The sequence below is a fragment of the Lepisma saccharinum genome, chromosome 30 (genome assembly GCF_977018435.1).
Source record: "Lepisma saccharinum chromosome 30, izLepSacc3.1, whole genome shotgun sequence".
Lineage (NCBI taxonomy): Eukaryota > Metazoa > Arthropoda > Insecta > Zygentoma > Lepismatidae > Lepisma > Lepisma saccharinum.
The window spans coordinates 34,415,687-34,442,489 of record NC_139258.1 but is presented as its reverse complement, the minus strand read 5'-3'; the positions used below and the strand labels follow the sequence as shown (position 1 = coordinate 34,442,489).

General features: G+C 37.7%; 1 protein-coding gene across 2 annotated transcripts; it reads left to right on the top strand.

Annotated features, from left to right (window-relative positions):
• The first annotated feature begins 1,790 nt into the window (after positions 1-1,790).
• LOC145981684 (transmembrane protein 126) lies at positions 1,791-26,803 on the top strand. Of its 2 annotated transcripts, none has more exons than XM_083115075.1 (5): positions 1,791-1,860; positions 7,296-7,434; positions 15,418-15,589; positions 18,568-18,696; positions 26,413-26,803. In XM_083115075.1, exons 2-5 carry the CDS (start codon positions 7,316-7,318, stop codon positions 26,647-26,649), a joined length of 657 nt encoding a protein of 218 aa, XP_082971201.1. In that variant the 5' UTR covers positions 1,791-1,860; positions 7,296-7,315; the 3' UTR covers positions 26,650-26,803. The 2 variants fall into 2 exon arrangements, with proteins under 2 accessions (XP_082971201.1, XP_082971200.1); XM_083115074.1 differs by having other exon boundaries at positions 1,800-2,071; positions 26,413-26,800.

Below are 26,803 nucleotides of genomic sequence, written 5' to 3'. Positions count from 1 at the left end.
TGACCTTGCTGCTCAATTAAAAAAGATCAAATACTAATAAACGAGGAGCAAAAACATAAGACAGTATGAAGTGAAGGGTGCTTACCAAACAGTCCATCATATACGTCGGAAATAGATTTTCGTAGAAAACCACATGCATTCGCATTAAAATGGATCAAAACTACATTCCCGAACATCAGCAACGGTACAGAAAATGATTTGTGTAAGTACTTTCTCCTGTAAATTTGAAGAAATCCGTCTCCGGTATAGTAAAGTGTTACCGTATTTTATATATACAGCAAAATTTACAAAGCAATTAATCTTTTCAGAGTTTCAAGGAAAAATGAAATTAAAGTCAGAATTCAGGGATCCACCAGAACTTACATGTTGCCACATTGTTAAAGCATTCAAAAATTTCCATATTTGCAAACATCAAACCATGAGAAGAACACATAGAGATCTGTCTATCCTTTTGCATTGAAAGCTAAAAGCAATAGAGCTGCAACGTCTTCAGAAACAATGTTTGACATTCAAGACAGCAACCACTTCAAATACAAGACTCAAGAAGGAAGATCATCTTCCATTACAATGTTGGTATCAATAAGACACACACTTAATATTAATACATGTATTGGGACATATTATTAGCTAGTTTAAACATTATGCATCATGATAAAAGGAATGTCAAGAAGCATTTGGATCCTTTCTCAGACGCATAGTTATTTTTTTCTTTATTATCTTCAATCAAAACTGTGTTAAAATGTGTTTTAAGAACAGGTTGTTTCGTAACTGGAGGACACACACACACACGCTCATAATGGATATTTTCGAACCTATTCGCGGTTGTGTAGGTTTCCTAGAATTAATTTTCACCCATTTCATATCCTCTTCCCAGTAAGATCGATTATTACTCAGAATATTGCTGTTTACGAGAGTAAACGACTTCCGTAAGTAGCCAACGCTATTAAATACGCACGTTCTTGCTTTACAAAATACCTATACATACAATAAGCACTGGTATGCTTATTAAATGTTATCACCATCTGAGAATATTCGAGTTATGGAAATGTATGTATGTGAGACTTGCAAAATAATTAATATAGACATTCATAATCAGATTCCTACTAAAACGTTCAGAGATCTATCATTGTATACCGGCTTGTAAATCTGAAATACTAGTCTTAATTGGTTCAATGACGACCAACCTTGTATCCCATTGCCTGCACTACGTTTAAAACCCTTAAACATCGATGATTTTTGCTTCTAGGCTCGCAAAATATGTGCAAAATAAAACCCTCACGCCTCTTTTTCTTTTTTCTGATGAAGAATATGCCAATTAAGGAAAGGACAGATCATGAAATTTCTCAAAAAGATGATATCCATATTTTACGAGGTCGCTGTAGAATAAGAACAATTAACGAATAATTAAGTTATAAATAATTTGATCTTACCACCTTGCTTACGAACGGGCATTCTGATCAGTTGCAGAAGAAGGGCTTCTGCAATGATGGTTTCTCGATCCGTGCACCTCTCACAGGTTCACTAGTCTCTCCGCCTCTTTGCGGCTTTCGATTTTTAAGTACCGAAACTCTGCACACTTGATACTCTGCGTTCACGGTATAGTCTGAACGAATATACGAATGTCAAGTCACTCACGGTTTTAATTTTCACAAGTATAATTACTGCTGAAGATGAATAAGCTTCCAAGCCGTACATAAACACTGCACCACTGCCTCAAATATGGCGTCCTTACATCTCCGGTTTGTCAAATGAGTATCTTGCAACGGTGATTGGTCATTTACAATTTCTGACGTCACAAAATGGCAGCGCTCATGGTGTTTACAACTTGTGTGTGCTAGTCGGCTTTTGAAGACGTTTTAAGTAATGTTTTAAAATATATCTACGTTTTCCTGGTGGTTGCGAACATGTTACTGCTCTTTGTTTTGATTTTAGATATGTGACTTCTGTCATGGTTTAGTGCGCAGGTCATGTGTCATCCGTAAAGAGTAAATTGATGCACAGATTTTCCGAGAGAGTAACATTTTTTCCCAATACTCTAATTTCATCAGTGATTTTTTAGTTTAACACACAGGTACAACACTTAAAGATTTAATTACATCGATTGAAATAAATTTTGTGTTCATGCTTATGTAGTGTTATATACCGTAGCACATGCATGTAGACTGTTGTTTATGTACAAGGGAGCATTTTTTTTATTGTAATTCGTCACATAAATGAATCAGTGATAATGTAAAGTAAAATTCTTGGAAGATGAACATGGTAAAATTTACAATGTAAAGTACGTTTTCGTATCTACTAATATGTTCAGCCATTCATGTTAGTAACAGCTGTATACCAGCAATAATAATTTATTTATTTTATTCCGTACGCCCTTGATTAAAAGGCAAGGAAAACATAAAGGTACAGTACAGTATGTACGTATTAGTAAAATAATAAATATAAAATAACCCGTAGTGCAACATCCCGTGAGGGCCAGGGCCTACTACTGGCTTCACTCTTATCTGTCGAGGTGTGAAATCATCCAACCAGTTACGGGGTGACGAGTGATCAACACGACAAACCTCCAGCTGTCGTTGTAGGTTTCCATGACTGGGTTGTGCTACGCATTCATAGTTAACCAATTCCAGTAACATTATCGTCTGAGGGAAACGGATTCCTTCAAATTTACAGGAGAAAAGTAAAGTAAAAAGTAAAGTGTTCCCCTGTGCTTAGCACCACGCCATGAAGGCGTATAGGGGGTGTGGGGGTAACGCCCCACACTTTCTTGATCCGGTCGTGAGTGGGGGTGATGTGATCAGCATCACGCCCCTGACCGCCTTTACCCCCCAGGGTTTCCCCCAGGTACCCATGTTATTCGACGCTGGGTAGGCGCCGGGGCCGCTTCCACCGTTAGAAAAGTTCCCGGATTTGAACCGGCCGGGGATCGAACCCGGGACCTTTAGCATGGTAGTCAGACGCGTCACCGACTGAGCCACCGCGGCCACCTCAAATTTACAGGAGAAAGTACGGAAATCATTTTCTTTAGCATTGTGGAAGTTCCTGAATGTAGATTTGGTCCATTTTAATGTGAATGCGTGTTGTTTTCTGTGAAAATCTCTGTCCGACATGCTGTTTATGCTCCCGTCATTTGCTTTCTGCACGAGAGTGCAATGTGCAATGTTCGGTGTGTTAAGATGATGCAACCCCGTAGCCAGTGTTTCCGCCTCGCCATGTTTTCACTAGAAGAACGTGTCGAGTATTTTTTTTTAAACTATGCTTGCCTAACCTAACTTAACCTAACCTTATGGAAAATGGTTTCTGGGGCTAACGTGAATGGTTTTTGGGGCTAACGTGAATGATTTTTGGGGCTAGTGTCAATGGTTTGTGGGGCTAGCGTCAATGATTTGTGAGGCTAACGTCAATGGTATAAACGTATTAGCATAATTTCAAATCTGGGCACGAAAGTAGATTTTTTCCGGTGAACAAGCTTGCAACACTGCATAAATCGACAAAACACTCTCAGAACGCCCCCTAAACCAGTACGCTATCACGGCCATAATGTGTTACAGATTCGAAACAACAAGTAACAGTAAGTACTCGTAAATAGAAGAAATAGACATTATCTTAGTTAGAAAGTCATTATTTCACCTTAAGAAATGTTCCGCTTTCGAAAATAACACGTTAGCAATGTAAAGAAGTCCGAAATATATGATTCATAGGTGTTTCCCTCATACGTTAAAAGTACCCCAATTTCCTCACAATGGTTGGTGATCACTGGTTCCATACACAGGCAAAATCTTAGGAGAAAAGTGGTTATGGTTCTCCCCAGGAGAGAGAACCTGTGTGAATCCCATAGCATGACACCTTACACTGCAAGGCCAGGGTGCAAGACATATTCATGTGTGTGTGTGGGGGGTACATATATTAGTACAGCTCACCACTTTGGAAATGATCCCCAACGGAAGTGGAGTGACGTAGCGACAGGCGACTCCACTATTACAGTTGGGGGAATGCGCCCTGAGTGAGAAACACACAAGTGCTCACTGTAACCAGTGCAAGTCATTTAGGGTTGGTTACCAGACGTCCTCTTTTACCTGGACTAAACCTCCTTTTTGGGTCCTGGGCAGGTTTTTAGGAAAATTTGGAAATAACGTCTTTTCTGGGATAAAGAAACTGCTTAACTTCAAGAATAATAATAAAATGTAAATAATTGTTAATATTGTTTCCGTTCTCAATTTCAAACTAAAGAAATACAACACTCAGTTGCAAGCACAAAGACAAGAAACTGCTCTACCAACAAAGATAAATTGTTCAATCCTTGCGTCACTTCTGTTGTCACCGCCACGCCACGTGAGGTTTTGATGGTAACACTTTACTATACCGGAGACGGATTTCTTCAAATTTACAGGAGAAAGTACTTACGCAGATCATTTTCTGTACCGTTGTTGATTTTCGGGAATGTAGTTTTGATCCATTTTAATGCGAATGCATGTGGTTTTCTACGAATATCTATTCCCGACGTGCTATTGCTGCTGCTACAACATGGTGTGTCGTGAAGTTGTTGCCGGGTGTGGAAGATGCCGTGGAATTTGTAATTCCGATGTTGTCCGTATATGCTAAATTGAACGAAAGGAGTGCTAATGGAACCTAACCTAACCTAGTAGGCATACCTCGTCCCTGTGATGGTTCGTGGGGCTATCGTATGTAAGAAATAAACATTATTTTCATTAGAAATCCATTATTTCACCTAAAGAAATGTTCTGCAACGCAGAATAGTACGTTATCAATGTAAAAAATTGCAAAATAAATCATTGATAGGTGTCTCCGGTATAGTAAAGTAGTACCGTTTTGATTTCAAAGCATTTGTGACATCTACCGCAGCAGCTTTGATGAGCATCAAGTTTTTAACAATAGGTAAGAATATACAATATGCTGTGGCTTACTTTGATTTGAGCTTCATGACAGAATTCAGAAATGAACAGTAATTTTTAAATGCTGTATCCTACTCTTAGTTGTTACATGCTAGTGGAGATGTGAAGTTCAGGGATCTAAACCATTCCGAAATGCAAATGTGTTTTTAGTGACGACCTACAAAAACTGTTTCCTGACTTTAGGCCTGGAAGAATCAGCTCCGAGGCAAAATGTCAATTTATGATATTTTTCTAAAGTAAGAGACCAAGTTTCACAACCGTATAATATTACGGGCATAGTGAATAAATATTACAATATTCAGACATTTGCCTATAATGAGGCCTATTATTAGTTATACGGAAATGGTGTAAAATTGTTTTACAGGGGTGTGTGATCTATAAGATCACCAAACCAGCAGTAAGCACAAAACGTGTGTTCGTAGTGCTGCATTGAAAAGTTAACTTTTTGCAATCTGAAAATGTCCTTTTTTTTTAAGTGTGTCATCTGGTAACACAAAAGTCGTTGCAATATATTATTTTTTTTTAAATTCCTTGAAATACAGTCTTATATAAAGCACTGGATAAGCAATTCAAAAGTATTCTGGACACAAACAAAAGCAGCAACCTGATGCCGCAGACACGCACTCTGTGTGATTGACGCAAATCAACTCCCACTCACTTCCGCAAGAACACAAGACCGCAGCGAAAGACTTTCTGCTATCTCTAAAATCTTGAAAAGGACCTGTCCTTCCCTCTACTCCCACACCCCATGTTCTCATGAGAACAGTTTAGATCTATAACACACACATACAGGGTGACAATTAATGAACTATATGAAATAAAACAGAAATTAGTGACAAACCACGTAGTACACAAACTGTATTGCACATGTAAACGGCACTACAGACATTCGGATTTAGGTTATGACATGTTCGATATGTCTGCCATCTCTGGTTATGATGTGGGGCAGACGAACAGCAAAATTCTGCATGACCCGCTGAAGTGTCGAAACATCGATGCTGTCGATGACCTCCTGAATGGCAGTTTTCAGCTCGGCAATGGTTTTGGGGGTTATTTCTGTACACCTTGTCCATAACATAGCCCCACAAAAATGAGTCACATGTGTTCAGATCCGGGGAATATGGCAGCCAAGCGAGTCCCCTTCCAGTGGCCTCTGGGTACCCCAGGGCCAGAATGCGGTCCTCAAAATACTCCTGACCATGACATTTTCACTTACAAATGGCCGACATCAACACGTTGCATGCGCATATGCATACGAATTCCCATCATGCCCTGTGGCAGGCCAGCCACGCAGTCATCACGCGAACCGTTCAGAAATGATGAGGGTTTTATTTCATATAGTGCATTAATTGTCACCCTGTATATACATTGATTGATGTGCTGTTTTAAGTCCACTTTATGCAAAGTAAGGCTAATCACAGCTGGACCTACAGTTTAAAGTGGAATCCGAACCACTATGTGCCTCCACTGGGTTTCAAACAAGGCAATGACGCTACCACTGCACAATCGGAGAGACCACACATATATACATATGATATGATACCCATCACGCAATGGGTTCTGAGTACATCATCTCAAAAAATTAGCTGTATCCCCTTTTTGTAATGGAAAGAAATGTATGTAGTGAGCCATGTTTCAGCTTTCTGAAGCCTTTTTACATGCACACAGAGAACAGTGTGCATGCGTTAGTGCTAACACTACAAAATCCAATTGCTCAAATATAATGAAACTGAAAATGTTTTTCCCTCTGATTTTTTTTATTTTTGGTGATTTAAGCTTTCTATCAATAAGCAGGAATAACAAAACCCTGAGTACTTTTACCACCATATATAAAATTGTAACACCACCATTGTGGTATTTTTTTTCTGTATTATGCTTCTATTTGGCTACTTATCTCAATTCCAATTTGAACTTCCAGAATGAGAAGTAAGAAAGATTATTTATTTGTGAGAAGTAAAAGTGGGTTGGATAAGTGACCACTGAAGGTTCCAAGTTTGAGTTGTCAGCTGAGCATGGTTTCTTCACAAGGGTCTCATCTTTAATTTCATTTATTATTTGTCCTCATTGTAGCAATTAGCCAAAAGTGGCTGAAAATAAATGTGAACTAAAATAAAAAATAGGGAGTTGTCATTCCCATTTAAGTAACTTTTTAGTGAAACATACATGTTTTTTCTTTAGATTACAATTTGCCAGACACATTGAAAAATGAGATAAAATTAGGGCTGGCTCAGTTGGTAAAGCAATGACATAGTATGCCAGAGACCCAAGTTCAAGTCCTGGTTGAACCTTCATCATTTCACTGAAAAATTCGATACATGTTTTTTGTCTGCAAAACATAAGACTTGCTTTAATTAATATGTCTTTCTTTTTTTGTTTGTTTTCAAGCTGATTGATTGAAGTAGACTATGGCTTTAAGGAAATATGAAGGTTCTCTTATGCCTGAAGATAGTGTACGGTTGTCACCACAGCAAGCCTTGGAGCATCAATGGAGGATGGTATCAGAATGGAAACCTCAGTCAGATGTGTAAGGTGGTTTGTAAACAATTTATTAACTGTAGATAACAAGTTTTGGTAAAACTATCAAAGCCGGGAATTGGATTTCTTCAAATTTACAGGAGAAAGTAATTACGGAATTGAGTTTCTGTGTAATTTCGGAAGGTCGTAGAAGTGTTTTCTCGCATTTTTCAATGTATTTGGCCGCTAATTCTTGTATTTTTCTATAATAATGTCCGTCCGATGCACAAAAGCTGTTGCTTGCATTTCCATCCATGTATTTGAACCTGATGTTGCGAGCATCTGATGACGTAATCCCCGGTAAGTGTTTCCAAACACACAGTTTTTTCACTATATTGCCCAACCTAAAGCAACCTAACCTTACCGTGATGGTGTGTGGGGCTATCGTGAATGGTTTTTGGGGCTATGCGGTAATTTTTCTGTTATGAAGGTTGAAACACAATGCTAGTCAAGATTTTCTGGCCATTTTGCGTGTTCAGGAAGCTAGAAAAGAACAAACAATAATTGCTCGATATTTCGACAATAGATACTAATTTCGTTAAAAAAAGCGAAATCCCTTCTTAAACAATCTTTCGCAATGCAGAATAAGTAAGTACGAATGTCAACAATTACAGAAAAAAAGAGGTACAGACAATTCCCGGCTTTGATAGTTTTACCCAAGTTTTAATTCTTTTTGTATTGTAGAAATATTCTTCCTTTTTATTGTTATTACAAGGGAGTGGTAAACACATTTCTCGATGTAATATTTTGGGAGGATTTGTTTTCATTATAACAAGAGTCGTATGTTTCCCCGAAACATTACATCGAGAAATGTGTTTACTTGCTTGTATCAAAAATAAATTAGAGACAAATTTTAATTGATTTGTAACATGTGATGTAAACTTTTCACTGTATTTTTCTTCAGATCCAATTTAGTTCCTCATGATTTGAAGTTCTTTCACTTCCTCGCTGTTTCCTTAATTTTACAACAAGAGTCGACCAGTAGAGGTCCTGCACAGTGGTGAGAGGGATTTGCAGTCATTCATTCCTCCTGAAGCACACCGATGAGTTCACGACATGTTGTTGGTGTAGGGAAACGCCACCGTACGTGATCCTTGAAAGACCCCATAAGGGCTCAATAATGTTTAGGTCCAACGAGTGGGTGGGCCATGACGGATGTTCGACATCACGTTCATGTTCATCGAACCACTCTATGACCTGTTTAGCAGTGTCTATCGGTGTGTTATCATCCTGGAATACTGCACCACCATCCGGGAACAATATTTGCACCATAGGGTGCTGACGGTCCTCCAGAATGACCTCAATATTGCACCCCACACCATCATGGATTCACCCCCATCTTTCACTCTGGGCACTAAGCAGACTGGTTGGTATGCTTCGAATGGACTTCTCCACACATAAACTCTTCCAGATGTCAGAAAAATAGTGAAGGTGGACTCATCTGAGAACACAACACATTCCACATCATATAATGTCCACGGTGTGTGCTGCTAGCATCAGTCATTCCCCTTTTTGGCATTGGTGCTAGTGACCAAGGGCTTTGGTGAAGTAACCCTGTCATGGATGTTGGCCCTATGAAGTTCTCGGTGGATGGTTTTGGTAGAAACAGGTTCAGTCAAGTGTGTATGCATTAAATTCTGCTGTGACTTTTGCAGCAGTTTTTTTTTTCTTTTTTTCCCCCCCTGTTTAACACCCTGACATCCCTGTCAAACAGCTTCCGCTTCCCCCGACAGTTACTCCTCCTGGATGTGGTTCGTTCTTCATTCTGGTATGCTGCCATGGCCCTTAATACTGTAGCTCTTGATATCCTACAAATATCGCAGTCTTTGTTACTGATGCACCAGCGAGGGGAGCACCAACAGTTCGCCCTCTTTGGAACTCTGATATGTCCCCCATTCTACTGCACGAAACCAAATATTTGACGTGCAGTCCAGCTACTACTGTGTCAATGTGACTTGCAGGCACACACCTATGTGCTCCAATTCCCATTACGTTGTGTAACAGGTGGCGCAGGCAAGCCCTCCAGCAGCACTCTCTCTCTAGCCTTCCTAAACCCAAAGGTTCATGGCTTCAGCAACACAGGCCTTCCATCTGTCCCTATCTTGAGCAAGATCTATATACTCTTTTCCATCCCTACCGATTTCCTTCAGGTCCATCTCAACGTTGTCCCTCCATCTTCGTCTTGGACTTCCTATAGGTCTCTTACCATCAGGTTTCCCAACAAGAATCCTGTGAACTCCTCTTTCCTCTCCCATTCGTGCCACATGGCCTGCCCACCTAAGTCTTCTTGATTTAATTATTCTAATAATATCTGGACATGAATACAAATTATGTAACCTTCTCCACTCACCTGTCTCCTCATCCCTTTTAGGTCCAAATATTTTCCTAAGGATCTTATTTTCAAATATACTCTCAATTTATGTTCCTCTTTCAATTTAAGGGACCAAGTTTCACACCCATATAATACTACAGGCAAAATTACTGTTTTGTATATTTTAGCTTTTAGTTAAATAAAAGTGTTACATAATCACTGGTGTTTGTTTCAATGTCCACCACCTGTAAATTGTAATAGTGTTGTGTATTGGTGTCCATATGTAAACAATGATAGCCTACATTCTACATGTAGACAGTGTATGATGAAAGGCTTGGACTTTTAGCCACTACACCTGGTTTTACACACACACACACACACACACACGGTGTGTAAACAGTGACCTTATTAGGTGTTAGTTGACCTACATGGCAGAATAGTTAGCACAGTGCACTATTAGGCAAAGGTGGCAGAATACTAAATAACAAAAGTACAACGAAATGCATTGATTGGTGTTTGTGTACTTTGAATTCTACAGGTAAAATTGTCAGGTAGTGATAACCTGTGATAGGTCCATCGAAATGGAACTAGAACATTCACAAGCAAGCAAGAGCCCTCCTTCACTCTGGTTCTGGGTTCCATGCCATGCACTTTTACACCTCACGTGCACACAGCTTAAAGTTTTCCATGATACGTGGTTAAACTTTGACATACCATGGGTAGAATTCCTGTAACTTGAAATATTCATGTACAGTCAAGGAACCGTTTCACACACATCACTAACAGTGGTGTAATTCTACATAGTATTAGTTTCGGAAAAGGTTAGATTATGTAATGGAACTGTGTTCAACGTAAATGGTTTGGTATTTCATTGTATCAGAGACTTGTTCTATCTTCAGGATAGTATATTGTTATATTGTGTCACCGAACACAGGATGTGTTTGAGGTACCTGGTAGCAAACAGAATGCCTGGAAGGATGGCTTCACCTTGTCCAGTAGTGTGTTCCAGTAGATTTGCTTTAAGGGTTTGAAAGCAAGACCACAAAGTTTTCCTACCGACGGGACTGCCACAGCTGGCACTCTTTCACTATATATGTGCTTGTGTATATTTGACTTATCACTAGGAATATATTTGAATTATCAGTAGGATTTTTGTGGTTATTTTCACCAAATTTCTCATTTTTTAAAAAAAATAATAAGAGCTGTGCTCGACATTGAAATGGTAAATTGTTTTCAATCGACGGTAAATAAAACTTCTTCTTCTTCTATCTCCAGTCCGTATTCGGTCCATGGCTTCCCCAATCTTCCTCTTCCATCCCATCCTATCCAAGGCTGCTCTCTTTCAATTCCTAGTTCTAAGCAGTTGTACTGCATCTGCTCCAACCACTTCTTCCCATCTGTTTCTGGGTCTCCCCACTGGTCTTTTTTCCTCCAAAACTTCCTTGCATCTCCTTCTTGGGGATTCGGCTGTCATCCATCCTGATTACGTGTCGTGCCCACTCTTACCTTTTAGCTCTTATATAAGCTGATGGGTACATCTTTGTAAAGTTCAAGTAATTCCTGATTGGGTCTTATTCTCCAAATATCTTCCACTTTTATTGGCCCAAATATTTTCCTCAGTATTTTCCGTTCAAATAAGTCTACCATTTCAGCTGCGCTTTGATTAAATGACCATGTTTCACTCCCGTATATAATTATGCTACGAATTAGGGTTTTAGACAACGTAACTTTGGCTCTATGGTTTACTCTGTGATATTTAATTAATGGTAGTAATGAGAAGTATGCTTTATTGGCTCTTTGTAATCTATTTCTTACTTCTATCATCTTCATCATTTTTGTCCATGATGAATACTCCTAGATAAGGAAAACTTGATACCACTTCCAATTCATGTTGTCCAATTTTTATATGATTTTCCTTTGAATTTGCTTTCTTTGTTTGGACTAATATTTTTGTTTTATTTGTGTTAATTTGTAATCCAATTTCCTTCCCTTTCTCGTCTAGTGTTTCCACTACTTCTTTAATTGATCTTCCTATGATATTGATGTCATCTGCATACCCAACTATTTGGGCCGACTTATATTCTAATGTTCTTCTGGTATCTATCATTAGTTTCCTTATCACATATTCCAGAGACAGGTTGAACAGAAGTGGTGCCAAGCCATCTCCTTGTTTGAGACCTTGTTTAACTGAAAAGTTCTCTCCTATATTTGCTTGTATCATCGCACGTGCTTTGGTGTTCTGCATCGTCATTTCTACCAATCAAAATAATTTTGTGGGTGTTCTAATGTACTCAATATGTTTCCAATTTTAGTTCTATCAATGAAGTCATATCCTTGTTTAAAATCAACAAAGATTTGTGTTATTTCTATGTTCCCTTCCCAATACTTCTCAAGTATCTGTCTGACTGTGGGTATTTGATCTATTGTAGATCTGCCTTTTCTAAACCGGGGCTTGGTACTCTCCTAATGCTTCTTCTGCATATGGTTGTAGTCTTTTCCTAAGTATGCTTGTCAATATCTTGTATGCTACACACAGCAACGATATTCCCCTGTAATTTTCACACATTTGTTTATCCCCTTTCTTGAATATGGGGCAAAGTATACTCTCTTTCCAGTCATCTGGCATATGTTCTAGGCTCCAGACTTTGCATAGGAGTAAGTGTAGGGATTCTAGCAACTTCTTCCCTCCATATTTCTATATTTCTGCTGGTATCCTCTTTCCCTGGTGCTTTGTTATTTTTTAGATTCCGAATAGCTTTTCGAATTTCTGCTAGTGTGGGTGGTTCTTCTGACTCTTCTTCCCTCCTTGGTCCTCATTTTGGGGTTCTGTGTTGTTCAGTAAGTGTTCAAAATATTCAGCCCATCTATTTAATATTTGCCTTCATTCCCCAGCAGTTTTCCCTCTTTATCTTTGCAGATGTTTGTTCTTGGTTTAAATCCTTCCCTTATATTTTTTATTTCCTTGTATGCCATGTATGTATTTCTTTGTTTAAAGTCTTGATTGATTTTATTGATTTTCTGTTACATGTTTTTCTTTTCTTCCTACGACATATGTTGTACACTCTTTTTCCTAGCTCTTCCAGTTTTTGTTTTTTTGCTCTTGTTGGTCTATCTAGATATGACTGATATACTGTATCTCTTTCTTGGATGGCCCTTTTGCATTCTTCATCAAACCATTCCTTCCCTTTGTTGTACTGCATTGGTCCTAACACTATCTTTGCTGTTTCCTCAATATTTGATTTTATATTATTCCATATTTCTTCCACTTCTGCTTCTTTTGTTACTTGCATGTTGGTTGTGCCTACTTGTTCTAGTTTGTGTGCTAATTCTTTCTTAAACCTCTCACTATGTATCTTTTCTGTCAGTTTCTTAATATCGTACTTCTGTTTTGTTCCTTTGTGATTTTGTTATTCGTCCTCTGAAGACTACTTTGACTAGGTAATGGTCTGTTCCGCAATTGGTCCCTCTGTATGATCGTACATTTATAATGCTTGTTGTTCTCCTTCGAACTATCGAAACATGGTCTGTTGATTGTTGGTTCTCCCATCAGGTGATCTCGATGTATATTTATGTATTTGTTTTCTGGGGAACATTGTGGATGCTATTATCATATTTTTACTAATTGCCAGGTCAATAAGTCTTTGACCATTATCATTTCCATGTAAACTGTGCTTTCCAATTGTTTCTTTATAAATTTCTTCTTTGCCTACTTGTGCATTCAGGTTCCCCATTATCATCTTCGCATCGCTTGATGGCAGACTGTCTATTGTCTTTTCTAGTTTATCATAGAAGTCATCTTTTATTAATTGTTCTTTTTCTTCTGTAGGCATAGACATTTATGATGGTTACATTAATGAATTTAGTTCTCATTCTTATTTTACATATTCTTTCATCTATAGGTTTAAAATCAATTATGTTCTCTTTCATTCTTCTCTCTACTATGAAGGCCACCCCTTCTCCTCTATTTCCTTTCTTTTTGCAAGTACTGTATATAACATGTGTCTTTGTTTCCCATATATCATTACCTGTCCACCTTGTTTCCTCTAGGGCAGCTATCTGTATGTTATATTTAATCAGTTGGTCAGTGACTATTCTCAGGACCCCTGGTTTGAGAAGTGTTCTGATATTCCATGTACCCATCTCAATGTTCATATCCTTTTGCCTTGGTTGTCGTAGTTTATGTCCATCCTTTCGAGGCTCTGATTGTGGTTTCGTATCTGTTGGAATTTTTCAGGGCTGAGTTCTGAGTTGTCCACACAGTGCCCAACCCCAACCGGGGGGACCAGGATTTTCTTTCAGGGTTTACTCCCTTAGCCTTTGAAGTTTCCCTTCTCCACAAGGTAGTGATTTTCCTCTTCTCCCAAGAGGGTGGATTGTCCCTTCCGCCAGTTTTGCCATTCTGAAAGGTCTCCTTCTCCACCACAGATGCCGTTGAGGTCTTCACCGTATCCCTGGTAAGGGGTCCTTACAAGGTGCTACCATCCGAAGCCAGATGGACCAAGGTTTTTTAAAGAGGTATTACTCCTGTAGGTTCTTCCACCTCCTCAGCCGTTGAGATGAACATCCATCTTCTTCCGCCTTTGGAGCCATAGACCGTTAGGTTGCTTCTTAGTCTGGCTCTTTACCCGCTAGCCTGCCCAGCATGGGAGACCCTGCCAGTAGCTATGCTACCGCCGATATAGCCTAGGGGATCAGCAGAGTACGCAAGCCCCACCACCAACTACAAGGTCCTGTAACCACTAGGTGAGAGGGTGGATAAAAATTATGATTTTTATTTTTAAAAAATCAACATTTTATGGTATTTTTTTATTTGAAATGTTTTTTTAAAAATTTAAATCGATTTTTTTAACATGCTTAAATTGCTTGTATGGTTTTTGGCACCTAGTTAAAGTCCGAACAGTTTGATTAAAGCAAATAAAAAAGTATATGTAAATATATGAATGTACTATGGAAATGTTTGTTAGTGTGTTAATGAAACTATAATCAGTAACTTTTCTTCCATTGAAAGTTAAACATTCTGGATGTACTATGTAATTTTAACTTAAAATATTTTTACAGTCTTTCTAGATGAATTTTGGCATTTTTTAAAATGATAGTTTGCAAAATATCAGCTGCCATGTTTATTTACAGATGATAATGACACAATTTACGGTTTAACTTGATTCGCATTTTGTATATTATTCTACACAAAATGTTTGCTATTTTTGCCTGCAAAAATTAGTGAATTTTAAATCAAGAGAAATTAAGTCTGTTTACAGTTTACATACAAGGCACATGTCAAAAAATAGGGCCGATAATTTTTTACTTGCGACTGGCAACACTGACTAAGCTGCACATGCACGGAAGTATGTTTTAGTATTCTGTGCCTGCAACAGAGATATATTTCTCAGTGTGGAGGTTCGTACGTGCAAGTAGCAGGAAGTTAAAATGGCTGCTGTAATCACCAAAAGTGATTTAAATCAATACACCTAGATGTTTTTATTTCCTGAAGTAATTTTTCTGAAAGTTTAAATCCGTCGAATGTTTCCATTTACAACATGCAAAATGACCGAAATATTGCAAGAAGAATGGAACAACAAGTGTTGCATGTATGTACTCTGTCCTTGTTATTCTTTGGAACTCTTGACCCTTTTTGACAACTTAATTTTTAAGATTGTTGCTGATTTGTGAATTCTCTTTTAGATGGCCATTGCGTTATGGATTTGGAGCCCTATCTGCTATTACTGGAATGTCAGCAATATATATTAACAGCCATTTCAGAGGAAAGTTGAAATTGATGAATTATGGGAAAGCATCCACATATCTAACAGTTGTCTTCACACCTTCTATAATAGGGTCCTTGTTTCATTATGAGGTAAAAAAAAATAATGTAGCCATTTGATCTTTTGTAATGCTACTAGCATTGTTAGTGCATCTTCCCAATAATCTCGAGAATGCATTTATGTACAGTCAGGATGAAATTGTTGTTGTTGTTATGTAATCATTAAAACATATCCTACAATTCCAATAACTTGCATTTATTTTTGGCAAAATTCAAGACCAGTTATTTTAGAGATTTCATGTTTTTCAGTAAGTCACTAACAACAATTATATCCTGACTGTACATGTGAAATATTGTGTTACACAGCATTTACACAATGTATGTTCTGTAACATAAAAACAACCAAGACATGTCACAACATGTACCTTTGTTGATAATATTTGGATGGACCTCTAGTGTTCTTTAGCCTCTCCAATGTCATAGTGGTAATGTTGTTGCCTTGTGGTATGCACACATAGTCGTAACTTTAAACTGTAGGTCCAGTCCCAATTAGCCTATATGTATATAAGGTGGACTTCAAAGGGAAAAAAAAGAATGTTCCCCAGGGTTGGATGATCAACCACAAGACAAATCAATTAAGTTGTAAGAGATTTATCCTAAAATTAGCACTACCAGCTAAACAAATGTACAATTCTGGACTTTAGCCTTTGGAAGTTGGACGATCGATATTTCAACCATGCAAGTATTACTGTTGAGGACAGATGGTTGATATATCAACCAGTAGCACATGGCATCAAGTAACGTGCCATTTCTTGAAAACTACACACATGGTCTTTAGTCTACATATGAAGGTATGACATACTCAAATTACAAAACAATATAATCATTGTAACACCCTGTCATTGTAGACAACAGACATTGATCCTAATCTGAAAGAGAACCCCCATTTGCTTTCCTCTATTTTTCTCTACAATTATTAGTGGCTGTTGTCTTTCTTCCACCATTATTATTATTATTATTTAAATTTCTTTGTCTTTTATAAGACACAGTATATGGTCATTGGCCTACATAAACAAGCTTTGTTCGTTTTAAAATTACAAAACATGCTCTTGTAGTGGCCAAAACAAAAAAGAATTGAAACAAGTCACTAGTAGTCTTCAGTTTCATTGGCATATTTTCGTAAAAGCCTATTGAATGTTCATTGGTATTTGATGTAATGGCTAAAGAATGCATGTTTTCTTATTTTCAACATCACACCCCAAAAATTTCATTCCGTGCCCCCTCAGCACACCTACATGATTAATACTGGCGCCGCTGCTGCTCTTGTATCATATGTACAAAAAAAAATCAGATTACATCTGATTGTTGCGGAACTGATCTCGTGTACCAAATTTTTGTTAAGTTGTACCAATTATTTTATGGTCAAATATGAAAATATAAAGTAGTGCAATAATTTTATAAAAGAAGGGAAAAAATCTACTATATTACTAAGCACAGTCTGCTTCTTTCATGCACGGTGCCAGAAAATTTTGACTGGCTGGGCAGGAGCCAAATACTACTGATAAATTAGGGTTGGCAGATACAAAGTTTGAGTTTCACATACATATATTCCCTCGCCCACTCCTGAATTTTCTTTCACCTTTTCTCATTGCTGTTGTACGTCTTATTTTTTCCTTCCACCATTTTTCTCTGCTTGTATTACCCATCATCCCCCTCTCTCTGTGTTTTAAAAGACACATCTGCTTGCACGGGTAATCCGTTCACCAAATCTTCTAATTAAAATTATCTCTATCCCCTCCAGTCTAGTAAAAAGTAGCGAAGGTAACCAATGTCACCTGTTGTAAAGCCTCTTGGCTATCTTTCCTGTCGGATCCCACTTTAAACTGTAGGTCCATTCCCGATTAGCCTTACTGTGCATAAAGTGGACTACTTAAAACACCAACTGAATCAATCTATCTTTCCTGTGTGAATCTTGATATGGCCTCCCTACTTCTCTCATTGCTCAGTATGCACTTCACTTTGTACAGTCATAGACACTTCTGGGTTGTAAAAATTCCATTGAATGTTAATGGAATTGTTATAACCCAGAAGCGTCCGTGGCTCTACTGGGGATATTTTATATTATCCCTTTAAATTAAGAACAAATTTATCATAACCCACACTTTATTAGTTGAACGACATATTACATTAATTCATTTGATTTATTTGTTGTATTTAACTTTGCTTTTCTGCCACTTTTGGCTAATCGCGAAGATGAGGATGAATTGTGATAAGATGAAGCAGACGAAGGGACAATGACAAACACACATAGGCAGATCACAAAACCACAAAAAAAGCTGCACATAGGATTGTACTGGCTATGAGTCCAGATGCCATAGTCTTGTTAGTCTGCTAAATGCAGTCCAGGGTGTACTACGTGGAAGACAGTCTGACATTGGGTTCGTAGATTAGAGGATATTGTTAAATTCATGAGAGAATTATTAAAAATATAGATCGAAATCTTTTCTCCCTCCAAAATTCGTTTTCCCTCTGTAATCCATTATCCTTCCAGAACCTGTCTTGCCTCCGTAATTGTTCTCGCTCCGAAATCTGGATTGCCTGCAAAATCTGTATTTTATCAAAATCCGGATTTCTGAGAGTATATTTTCTAAATCCGGATTTCAAATTTTCCAGATTCCGGATTTTTTTTGGCCATCCCTAGTGTGGATGCTGGCATTTACAATCCCTGACGTCCCATTTACTTTTACGCACATATCTTTAGCATGCAGCCAATTATATTTATATTGCATAACAAGTACTAACCTGTGTCTAAGCATTGTTCAATGTGTTGGCCAACTACATTCACACATTCTCGGTATCTTTTGGTGAAATTTTGATCCCCTTCACACAGTACGCGGGAACCAGTGCAATTCTGCCCAGCCACCTATTTTCATGGCCGTGCGTTTAGATTCCTGAACTCAATGATTAATGTTATCATAACTGCAGAGAATAATTAAAATTGTACACTACACTCATGAGAGTAACTTTACTGTACCTTTATTTGGAATGATCTGATTTTTGTTGCCTTACAGTTTATTGTGAATGATGTCCTTCTTCGGAAAACTGAATGCAACGTATGTCTTCAAGTACGATCATCACTCATCCAATTGGGTTTTGGATTAGTCTACCCTTTGATTCTATCCCCTGTGGGTAATTTTATGGTAAGTTGTGAAAGTTCAAAATTTTGTTTTCTTTTTTAATTTAGAAGAATGAAACACATTCATTCGCACTTTAACAGTATTGGTGCATGTGATGTTAATTTTACAATTTTTACCAATATTTTTGGAAGTAGATTGTAATTGAGTGCAAAATTCTGCCATTTTATTGCTGTTATGAATATAAGGTGTAATTTGTGTAGATACTTTTTCATCATGTAGTTATTTATATCATTTATGTTTTTTGCAAATTGCATATTTATAGTCTCACATATTTATGGTAAATAAAATATCAAGATTTAGGTACAAAATCTGGGCAGATTTCGGGATCAAAAGCAGTATATAAAATGGGAATTCAATGTTAAAATGTTTAATATAACCCTACATTTGATTTAAAAAAATACTAATTACACAAAATAAGCATTCCCCTTCTAACAGTGCATTTTTATACTTATCAGAGTATGATTTATTCCTGTGTAAAGAAGTCCATTGTAGCTTCTCAAATATTTACAGGAGAATTAATTTTCCATGATTTGCATAACCCACAAGATAATTCAGACTTCAGAAAGTGTCACATTGGTAGGGAGACAAATTTATGGTAAATAAAAACTGAGGAGAGCGGTAAATAAAATGTTAGATCAGCGGTATATACCAGCGGTGAAAAAAAAAAACAGACTAATCTTATAGCTGCTACAGCTAGCAAGTTCAATGAAACTGAAAGTTGAGTTGAGTAGACATTTGGGGAAAGAAAGGAATGCAGCTCGACAGGCAGTGAAGTTTTCGAACTGAGATTATGTGCATGGGAAATCACAATTTCCAGCATCTTCCTGATGTGATCGAAGATAAAACGATCTTCAGCTGCAAGTGGTAGGAAACTTTAGGCAAACGTTTCATTACAAATCAACAGTTTGCGCACGCAACCTCGATTTCTGGTTTTTGCGTGTTTTCTACTTAATTTGATGATATTTCACGGTTTTGTCGTGAAAAGCACACATTTCACATTACTTCGTGAATAAAACTCGTGCATATTTCATCATTGGGGGTGTAGTTACGTCCAGAATGTTCAAAATTGCATCTTTTTTTCACATTTTGCGATTTCGCACATCGCGAAAATTCAATGTCCCTACACATTGGTAAATAAATTCTAAATTTCGTGTTTTTGCAGCATGTTGTGACAAAACATGGTAAGAAAATACACCACAAATCTTCCAAAACCATGAGAAATAAAAATCACAGTGTGTTATTTCACATTTTGTGTTTCCGTCAAAATATGCCTCTACATATTTGTCATTTTTTATTAGGCTGGTTCATTATCAATTATCATTATTTGTAAAGTTCCCATCTGTACTCTGCATCTGTAAATATGCCACAGCAATGCTTCCTTAAAGAAAAAGGTACACTTCCCTTCACAAAGTGTGAGGTTGGTTAAGAAGTAAATATATGCAGCCTTTACATCAGCTCTTTATGAAAGTATAAGTAATCTAGGATGGGGTTACTTAATATTGCTATACAAAACACATGAATGGAAAGAAGCAAGAATACCGTATTTGTGCATGTATAGTGAGCGTGCGTCTATAATACGCACCCTCGTTTTCGATGGGTAAAAGTTACAAAAAATTATATCTCATATATAATGTGCAGTAGAATCCAGTTTCAAGAAATGACTTTCTTAGTTGTAGGACGTAAAGCTGTTATGCTGATCAAGAGTGAATAACATAACCTATTCAATGAGTCACTTGTTGCTATGTAGACCAAGAGGAGAATGTCCTCGTGTGTAAACAATAAGTCTCCAACCCATGCCACCTCCCGCTTCTCCCTCCACTGTATTTAGCATCCCAAAGCTTTCACTCTTTAACCACCTTATTTATTCTGTAATAGTAGAAAGCGAGATCAAAATTACGTTATGGATTTGCAGTGCTCAGGAAGTTATTTTATATTATTTCTTGCCCTATAAATACAGCTGATATGCATCCCATGTCACAGAAGGTGCATGCTTGAATTCCGCCAGAATTGCACTGCTTTTCTTGGTGTTGCAGAACATTACATCACAATGTGAAAAAAAACTTTTATATGTGGTTTTGCTCATTCCTTCTTTACTATTTCTTCAAAATATATACTGGTATACTTTTTTCTGTGACTAATCTAGCATTTATACAGGGCACATTCTGGACCTTCAAACTAGCAGTTAGCAGCACAAGATTTCTTCCATTAAGGAATTTCCACACTTCATATATATATTATTATTTGGCCAGTAATACATTTTAATTATTGTTTCCTTTTTCCTTGTTTTCTTTCATCCAAAGCATCATAGAAATCAGAACGTTCCTTCATTTTGTGATGAACTTATTTCAATCGCATTTCACATTAGTGTCATTATCTTGAGTGGAATACTGTTACCATATTCAGAAACTGCAGATTTAAGCTTTACAACGATATATAACATCATAGGGTTCCGTAAATATGAAAAATCAATGCAAGTGTCTGAATGCATGTTGGCTGTCTGAATTATTCCGTGCATAATACGCACCACAGTTTATGGGGGCAAATATTTTGGAAAAATGTGCTCATTATACATGAGTAAGTATAATATGTTGGAGTAAGAAATGCCAAAAATATTAAATAAGGAGTGTTTTTATTCTCCATAAGAAATACATGTCATTTCAGTTACCATGAAATTAGCATATTTGTTCATGTTATTCTTAATAGCTATTATGTATCTAGTGTAATAATCAACATGAGGAGCTGATTGCATCTGCCATGTGCACATATAAATATACTCTAGAATGAGCCTGGTCGACCTTCCGTATTTGTGAAAGAGCACTCTCACATGCATCTGTGGACTGCAGAGTGAGCAGCAGTACTGTAGAATTCTAGGAGGTGGAAGAGGTGTCATTCCACACCAAATCATCCAACAGTGGTTGCATCATCATTTTTAGAAAATTTTGCCAGCATGGCAGATGGCATTTTTTTGCTCATGTAGCAGTTTACATAAATATCAATATCTCAAAAACCATTGAAGCTATAGATCTGAACCATAATTCATTTTGTAGCTAAGTATACTTTCTATTATATTTAAGTATGTTTTGCAAAATGTTTTCCAAAAATTATAGGAGGACTATCAATCCTAAGAAGTTGAATTTGCCTAGGACTTTCATAGGAGGCATCATGTTGACATTCCATCTCAATGCAGGCACAATTACAATCAAAAAGTGTGTACTGAAATTCCTTGCCCCACATTTATCTGAATTGAATAGCAGCACTGCTTTGTTCCTATAATATATAACACTGTTGTGCCTTGTTTCCATGTTAAAGGAAATTTTGTCTTGGTCAGCATTTTAATGTTTTATGAATATAATTGAAAATTGTCCCATAGTTTGTCATAAAAATTATTTTGTTATATGTTATGCAATAGCAAAAAAATAGTGTTGCCATCTATTCATAAGTATGTTATTGATTCAAGCAGTTAATAATTCGTAGCGCGACAGCCCTTGAAGGGCCTTGGCCTATATCCCGACTGCCAGTCTCCCTGCCACAATCCTACCTAGAGGTGTGGAGTTCTTCAACTGGTAATGGGGTGATGTGGGGTCAGCACATCGAACCCCCAGCCATTATAGGAGATTTTCGAGATCGGATTACGCTACTCACTCATAGCTCCCCAATTTCCTCACAACAGCCCTATACACAGGTCGAGAACCCAGGTGGACATGAACCCATGCCGTCCCCCAGTCGGAGCACAAAGCACAGCTTAGACCACATGGCCACCGAGGAGGACGATTCAAGCAGTTACTTGGATTTATATTAGGATTACCAGATTTTCTGAAACAACAGGCAGGATAACCATTGCATATGTACGGGGGAGATTGAATCTATAACTAAAAGAGCAGAGGGTAAAGTGCACTCCCCCCGTCTTTGGCAAAGAAAAAGTCATGCTGCTTACATGTCTCCTGAAATATTACACAATTCTCATTAATCCTTTTTTCTTCTTGATTTGATTTAATTTTTTCGTATTTATTGTTGCTTTTCTGTCACTTATGGCTGATTGCAACAATGAATATGAGTGATGATATGATTAAATTCATGAATGGACACTCACAAAGAACATCCATGCCCAGGCGGGGGTTAGACTCCAGGACCCCTGGCATCCTAGTGTTCAACCATTCTACCACGGATGTCTTCCCTTCTTAAATGTTCCCCTTTTTATTTCTCTCTTTTTCGTTTATCCTTTTGCTTATCTTTTCCTAATTTCTCCTGTTCTTATTGTTTTTTTTGTGTGTTTGCTTATTTTCTTACCACAACATATCCATATATTTTGAAGTAATATTAAAATATTAATCAACACTGACAATACAGAGGTTGTTCGCTTTATATCCGACCATTTTTCACGGGTACTCACCTTAAGAGATACTGCGCTGCCACCACCGATCATGTTCTATTGGACCCCCAGCATTGTGGACTATCGCCCGGCATCGCAGTTTCCATTGCAGCAAGCTCCGGCGCAGGACAGTCATGGGTATTCTGTCCCACTCCTCCTTGCAAGCTTTCCATAGACATCCAGGGTGCACGGGCGGCGATGTTGAAGACGTCGTTTCAACAGTCCAAATGCACAAAAATGCATTGGACTGGCATCTGGTCTTTTCACAGGAATGTCTTCAAACGGAATGACACGAATTCCTTATTTCCTCTGCTATTTCCTGATAAAAACATAGTGATGTTCTGGCGGTATGACTCGAAGCCTTGTCCCTATGGATCATCACCTGGTTCGCGTCCATTCCATACAATTGTGGGATGTCTCTCTGATAGATAGGTGTCAGAATGGAGTTTTGGAAGTATCTGGCATTCACCTTCACGTTTTTGTCCACTTTGCCTATCATCAACTTACCCTCTTATCCGAATCCCGTCACAACCATAAAGCCACGAGGGAAACTTCCCCTGCACTGACGAACAAAGTTGCTGCGCCCCTTGCCGTCAATGTCACGGTATGTGATCGCCCGAATGTGACCACCAGCAGTGAGATGGACATATGATTCATCCATTGTGACAACTTTCTTCCATTTAGAACCCGCTAGGTACTTTTCTTGCAGTTTGTCTCACTTTCGGCAATGTGATGCGGTAGAAGATGGTGTACACGGCTTGCAGCCCTTCTCATGGTGGTTTTCGTGGGTGAATGTTTCGCAAGGAGAGCCTGTTGTGTATAACGAGCCACAATAGCTTTCGCAGTAGTCACCCCGAGTGTTAACCCATTCTCCCGACACTGTTTCACAATGCATACGTTTGAAAACTTAGCATGGAAAAGGGCCATTACGTAACCCTCCCAATACCGGTTGATTTTCGGCGCCATTTGATAACATTCACTACCAACACACACGCACCTACAAGGTCAGACACAACACTACTCCCACCAGCAGACCCATAGTTCCAGCATGATACGCCAGGTGTCACCACCGAATCGAAAATGGTCGGATATAAAGTGAACAACCTCCGTACATTTCTCTTACCACAGTTGTGGTAATCACCCTCTTCAATGCATGAAACGTGCAAATCACCAGAATTGGGCTATTTTCAATTTTCAAAGCATGCCTTCATATACTTTCAGTCATGACTCTGTACCTTGCATATCATATCATGAACAGACTGCATGCAATATCTGCCTCTAAACAATAAATGTAAGCTTTACAGTAATCGCTCGCATGAAAAGTTTTTTAGATATTCAAGTATTTCTATAAAACTAACAATACTATTAATTTAAAAGGCAATAACAGTTTCACAGAGGTAAACAATTCGTCTGGATGTTTTGCAGAACACTGTTGAAATATAGGATATATTTGGTTATTTGGAGTGTCATCACAGAGTGCAGGACATGACCCTCAAAAAAAGGACTGTCCTGCTAAAATCAGGATGTCTGGTCACCTTAATTTATGTAAAAAAGTGAAATTTCATGATAAAATGTATTTTGTCTGCCCCTGTTTAGGGCACAAAAATGGTTTGTGACAGTAGGACATCTATATCTATTCACAGTACCTACAACGAAACAAGCTTACTAACCTAGCTTACTGTTACACTAAGATACTTATCTGCACATATAATGCTTTTTTTTTAATGTTGCATAAACCCATAAATTTTTTTGTGATGAAGTATTGAACTATTATCAACAAAACTTTGCATGGTTGTAGGACCCTAAGAGTATATTTACAATATTTTTATTTGTGTCAGTTTTTTACATGGCCTCTTTAAGTAGGATTTTTTATTTAAATGGTATATCATAATTTTCCTTACCAAAAGAGCATTTTACTTTAAGAAGCAAAACAAAACCAACTGGTAAATACTCTATTTACACATGTATAATGCACACTTTTTTCCAAAACTTTTGCCCCCAAAAACTGTGGTGCGTATTATGCACGTAATAATTTGGACAGGCAACATGAAACCATGAATGTTTTCAATATGTCACTGCGTATAACATGTATATATCAACAGGTGCAAATACAAATTACCAAGTTGGATTTCTTTAGTAATAATAATTTCACAAAGAAAGATGAAATGTCCATTTTCCATTATTTTGCAGTTTGTATCGGACTGTTTTGAGGCATCGAGAACTGATACCAATGCCAATTTCGCACTTTCCTGTGTAATTTGCTGGTTGTGTTTGTTAGATATTGGGATTAATACCTATACTATATTAAATTTTATTACAATATTTCAGCTATAATAATTATGATTTTTGATGAAAACAAATTGTCAATAAGTGCCAAGTATTACGTAAAAGGTTACCCCAGATAACCCTTTTCAACAGCCAATTTCTATTCACTATTCCTTCGTATCAATTTTACATGTGAAGTGAATGTTCGAAAATCTTGGTTAAATAAGAAGGTAAGTGTGGTGTTAGCTAAAATATAGTGTTAGATGAATTTAAGCGAGAAAAGTTTGGTTCATGATCTGGAAAAGTCAGGAAATTTTGTTTTTATGAAATTGTAAACATCCTGATCATGTCACCATGATCTGTTTGTGTAGAAGATGCTCCACGAAGATAATTTATCTGTAGAATTTATTTTACACGCCTCTCCTCCTCCATACATAATGCACTTTACCAGACTGCACTCTATGAGCACACTATTTAACACAGCGCTAACCCACTCTCACAGTTTATCACGGAAGAGTCTCACGCATTCCTCTCATTAATTAAGTGCTGTACATCTAATTTGAGCTACGAGCGAACTATTTGTCATGGCGTTAACCCGACCCTGCAGTTTATGACTCGCTCATGAGTCCCTAGTTGCTGCAAACACTCTCTGTGTATCTTTATGTATCCATGTGTAGACAGACATCTGTCTATGTATCCATGTGGCTCTATGTAACTGTCTAAGGAACAAGTCGGAGCCTGGTATTTATACCTCTAACAAAACTGGCCCACCCCCAACCAGCTGGGTGAAGACCCTTTTGTTACTTTCTTTCAAATAAGAAAGCTGTTAAGAAAAACTAACCGTTGACTTCGCCGGCTACCGAGTAAAAAGCAACATTGGCAAGATCATTTACAAAGATTCAAACTTTTACACATATATTTCAATTTTACAGCTGTGTGTGTTAAAAACCATACAGCACTTCCCAGAAAGAAAGAAAAAAAACTGGATGCAATGAACAAGTTAGTAGTAGTATAATGTGAGCACTGATATCAGTAGTGTTCCGAGTCAAGTATGATATGATTAATTTCGTTCTTTATTCCTTCAGATGGCTGCAAGACACTTTACGTATGACATCCCAGTACTTCACAAGGACTTCATGGGAGTTTTGAGGCTGTGGAGGAAAATAGTGAAACCTATTTCTACCCCTTTGAACACAATTGCAATTGCCCATGTTCTGCTTGCTTGGTGTGTGACATACTTTGAAACAAAATCTGTCTTCACAATGTCAGAGAAACTGACGAAATTAGAAAAAGAATATGATATGACAAGTGAACAATTGTAGAAAAATTTGAAGCATGTAGTGAGTTTTCCGAACAGAAGTCAGCAGTTTGTATTTTTAGTTTAGATTTCAACTAATGTAACAACTGTGCAGTATGTAAATATAGTTATAATGAAAAGATATAAAGAATTGTTATTACTTCAAATGTTTGTATGCT

Excerpts from the sequence above, each read along its gene's own strand:
- LOC145981684 (XM_083115075.1), top strand. The coding sequence starts at position 7,316 with ATGGCTTTAAGGAAATATGAAGGTTCTCTTATGCCTGAAGATAGTGTA. Across the intron at positions 7,435-15,417 it reads TGGAAACCTCAGTCAGATGT|ATGGCCATTGCGTTATGGAT; the intron begins GTAAGGTGGTTT and ends ATTCTCTTTTAG. Across the intron at positions 15,590-18,567 it reads GGTCCTTGTTTCATTATGAG|TTTATTGTGAATGATGTCCT; the intron begins GTAAAAAAAAAT and ends GTTGCCTTACAG.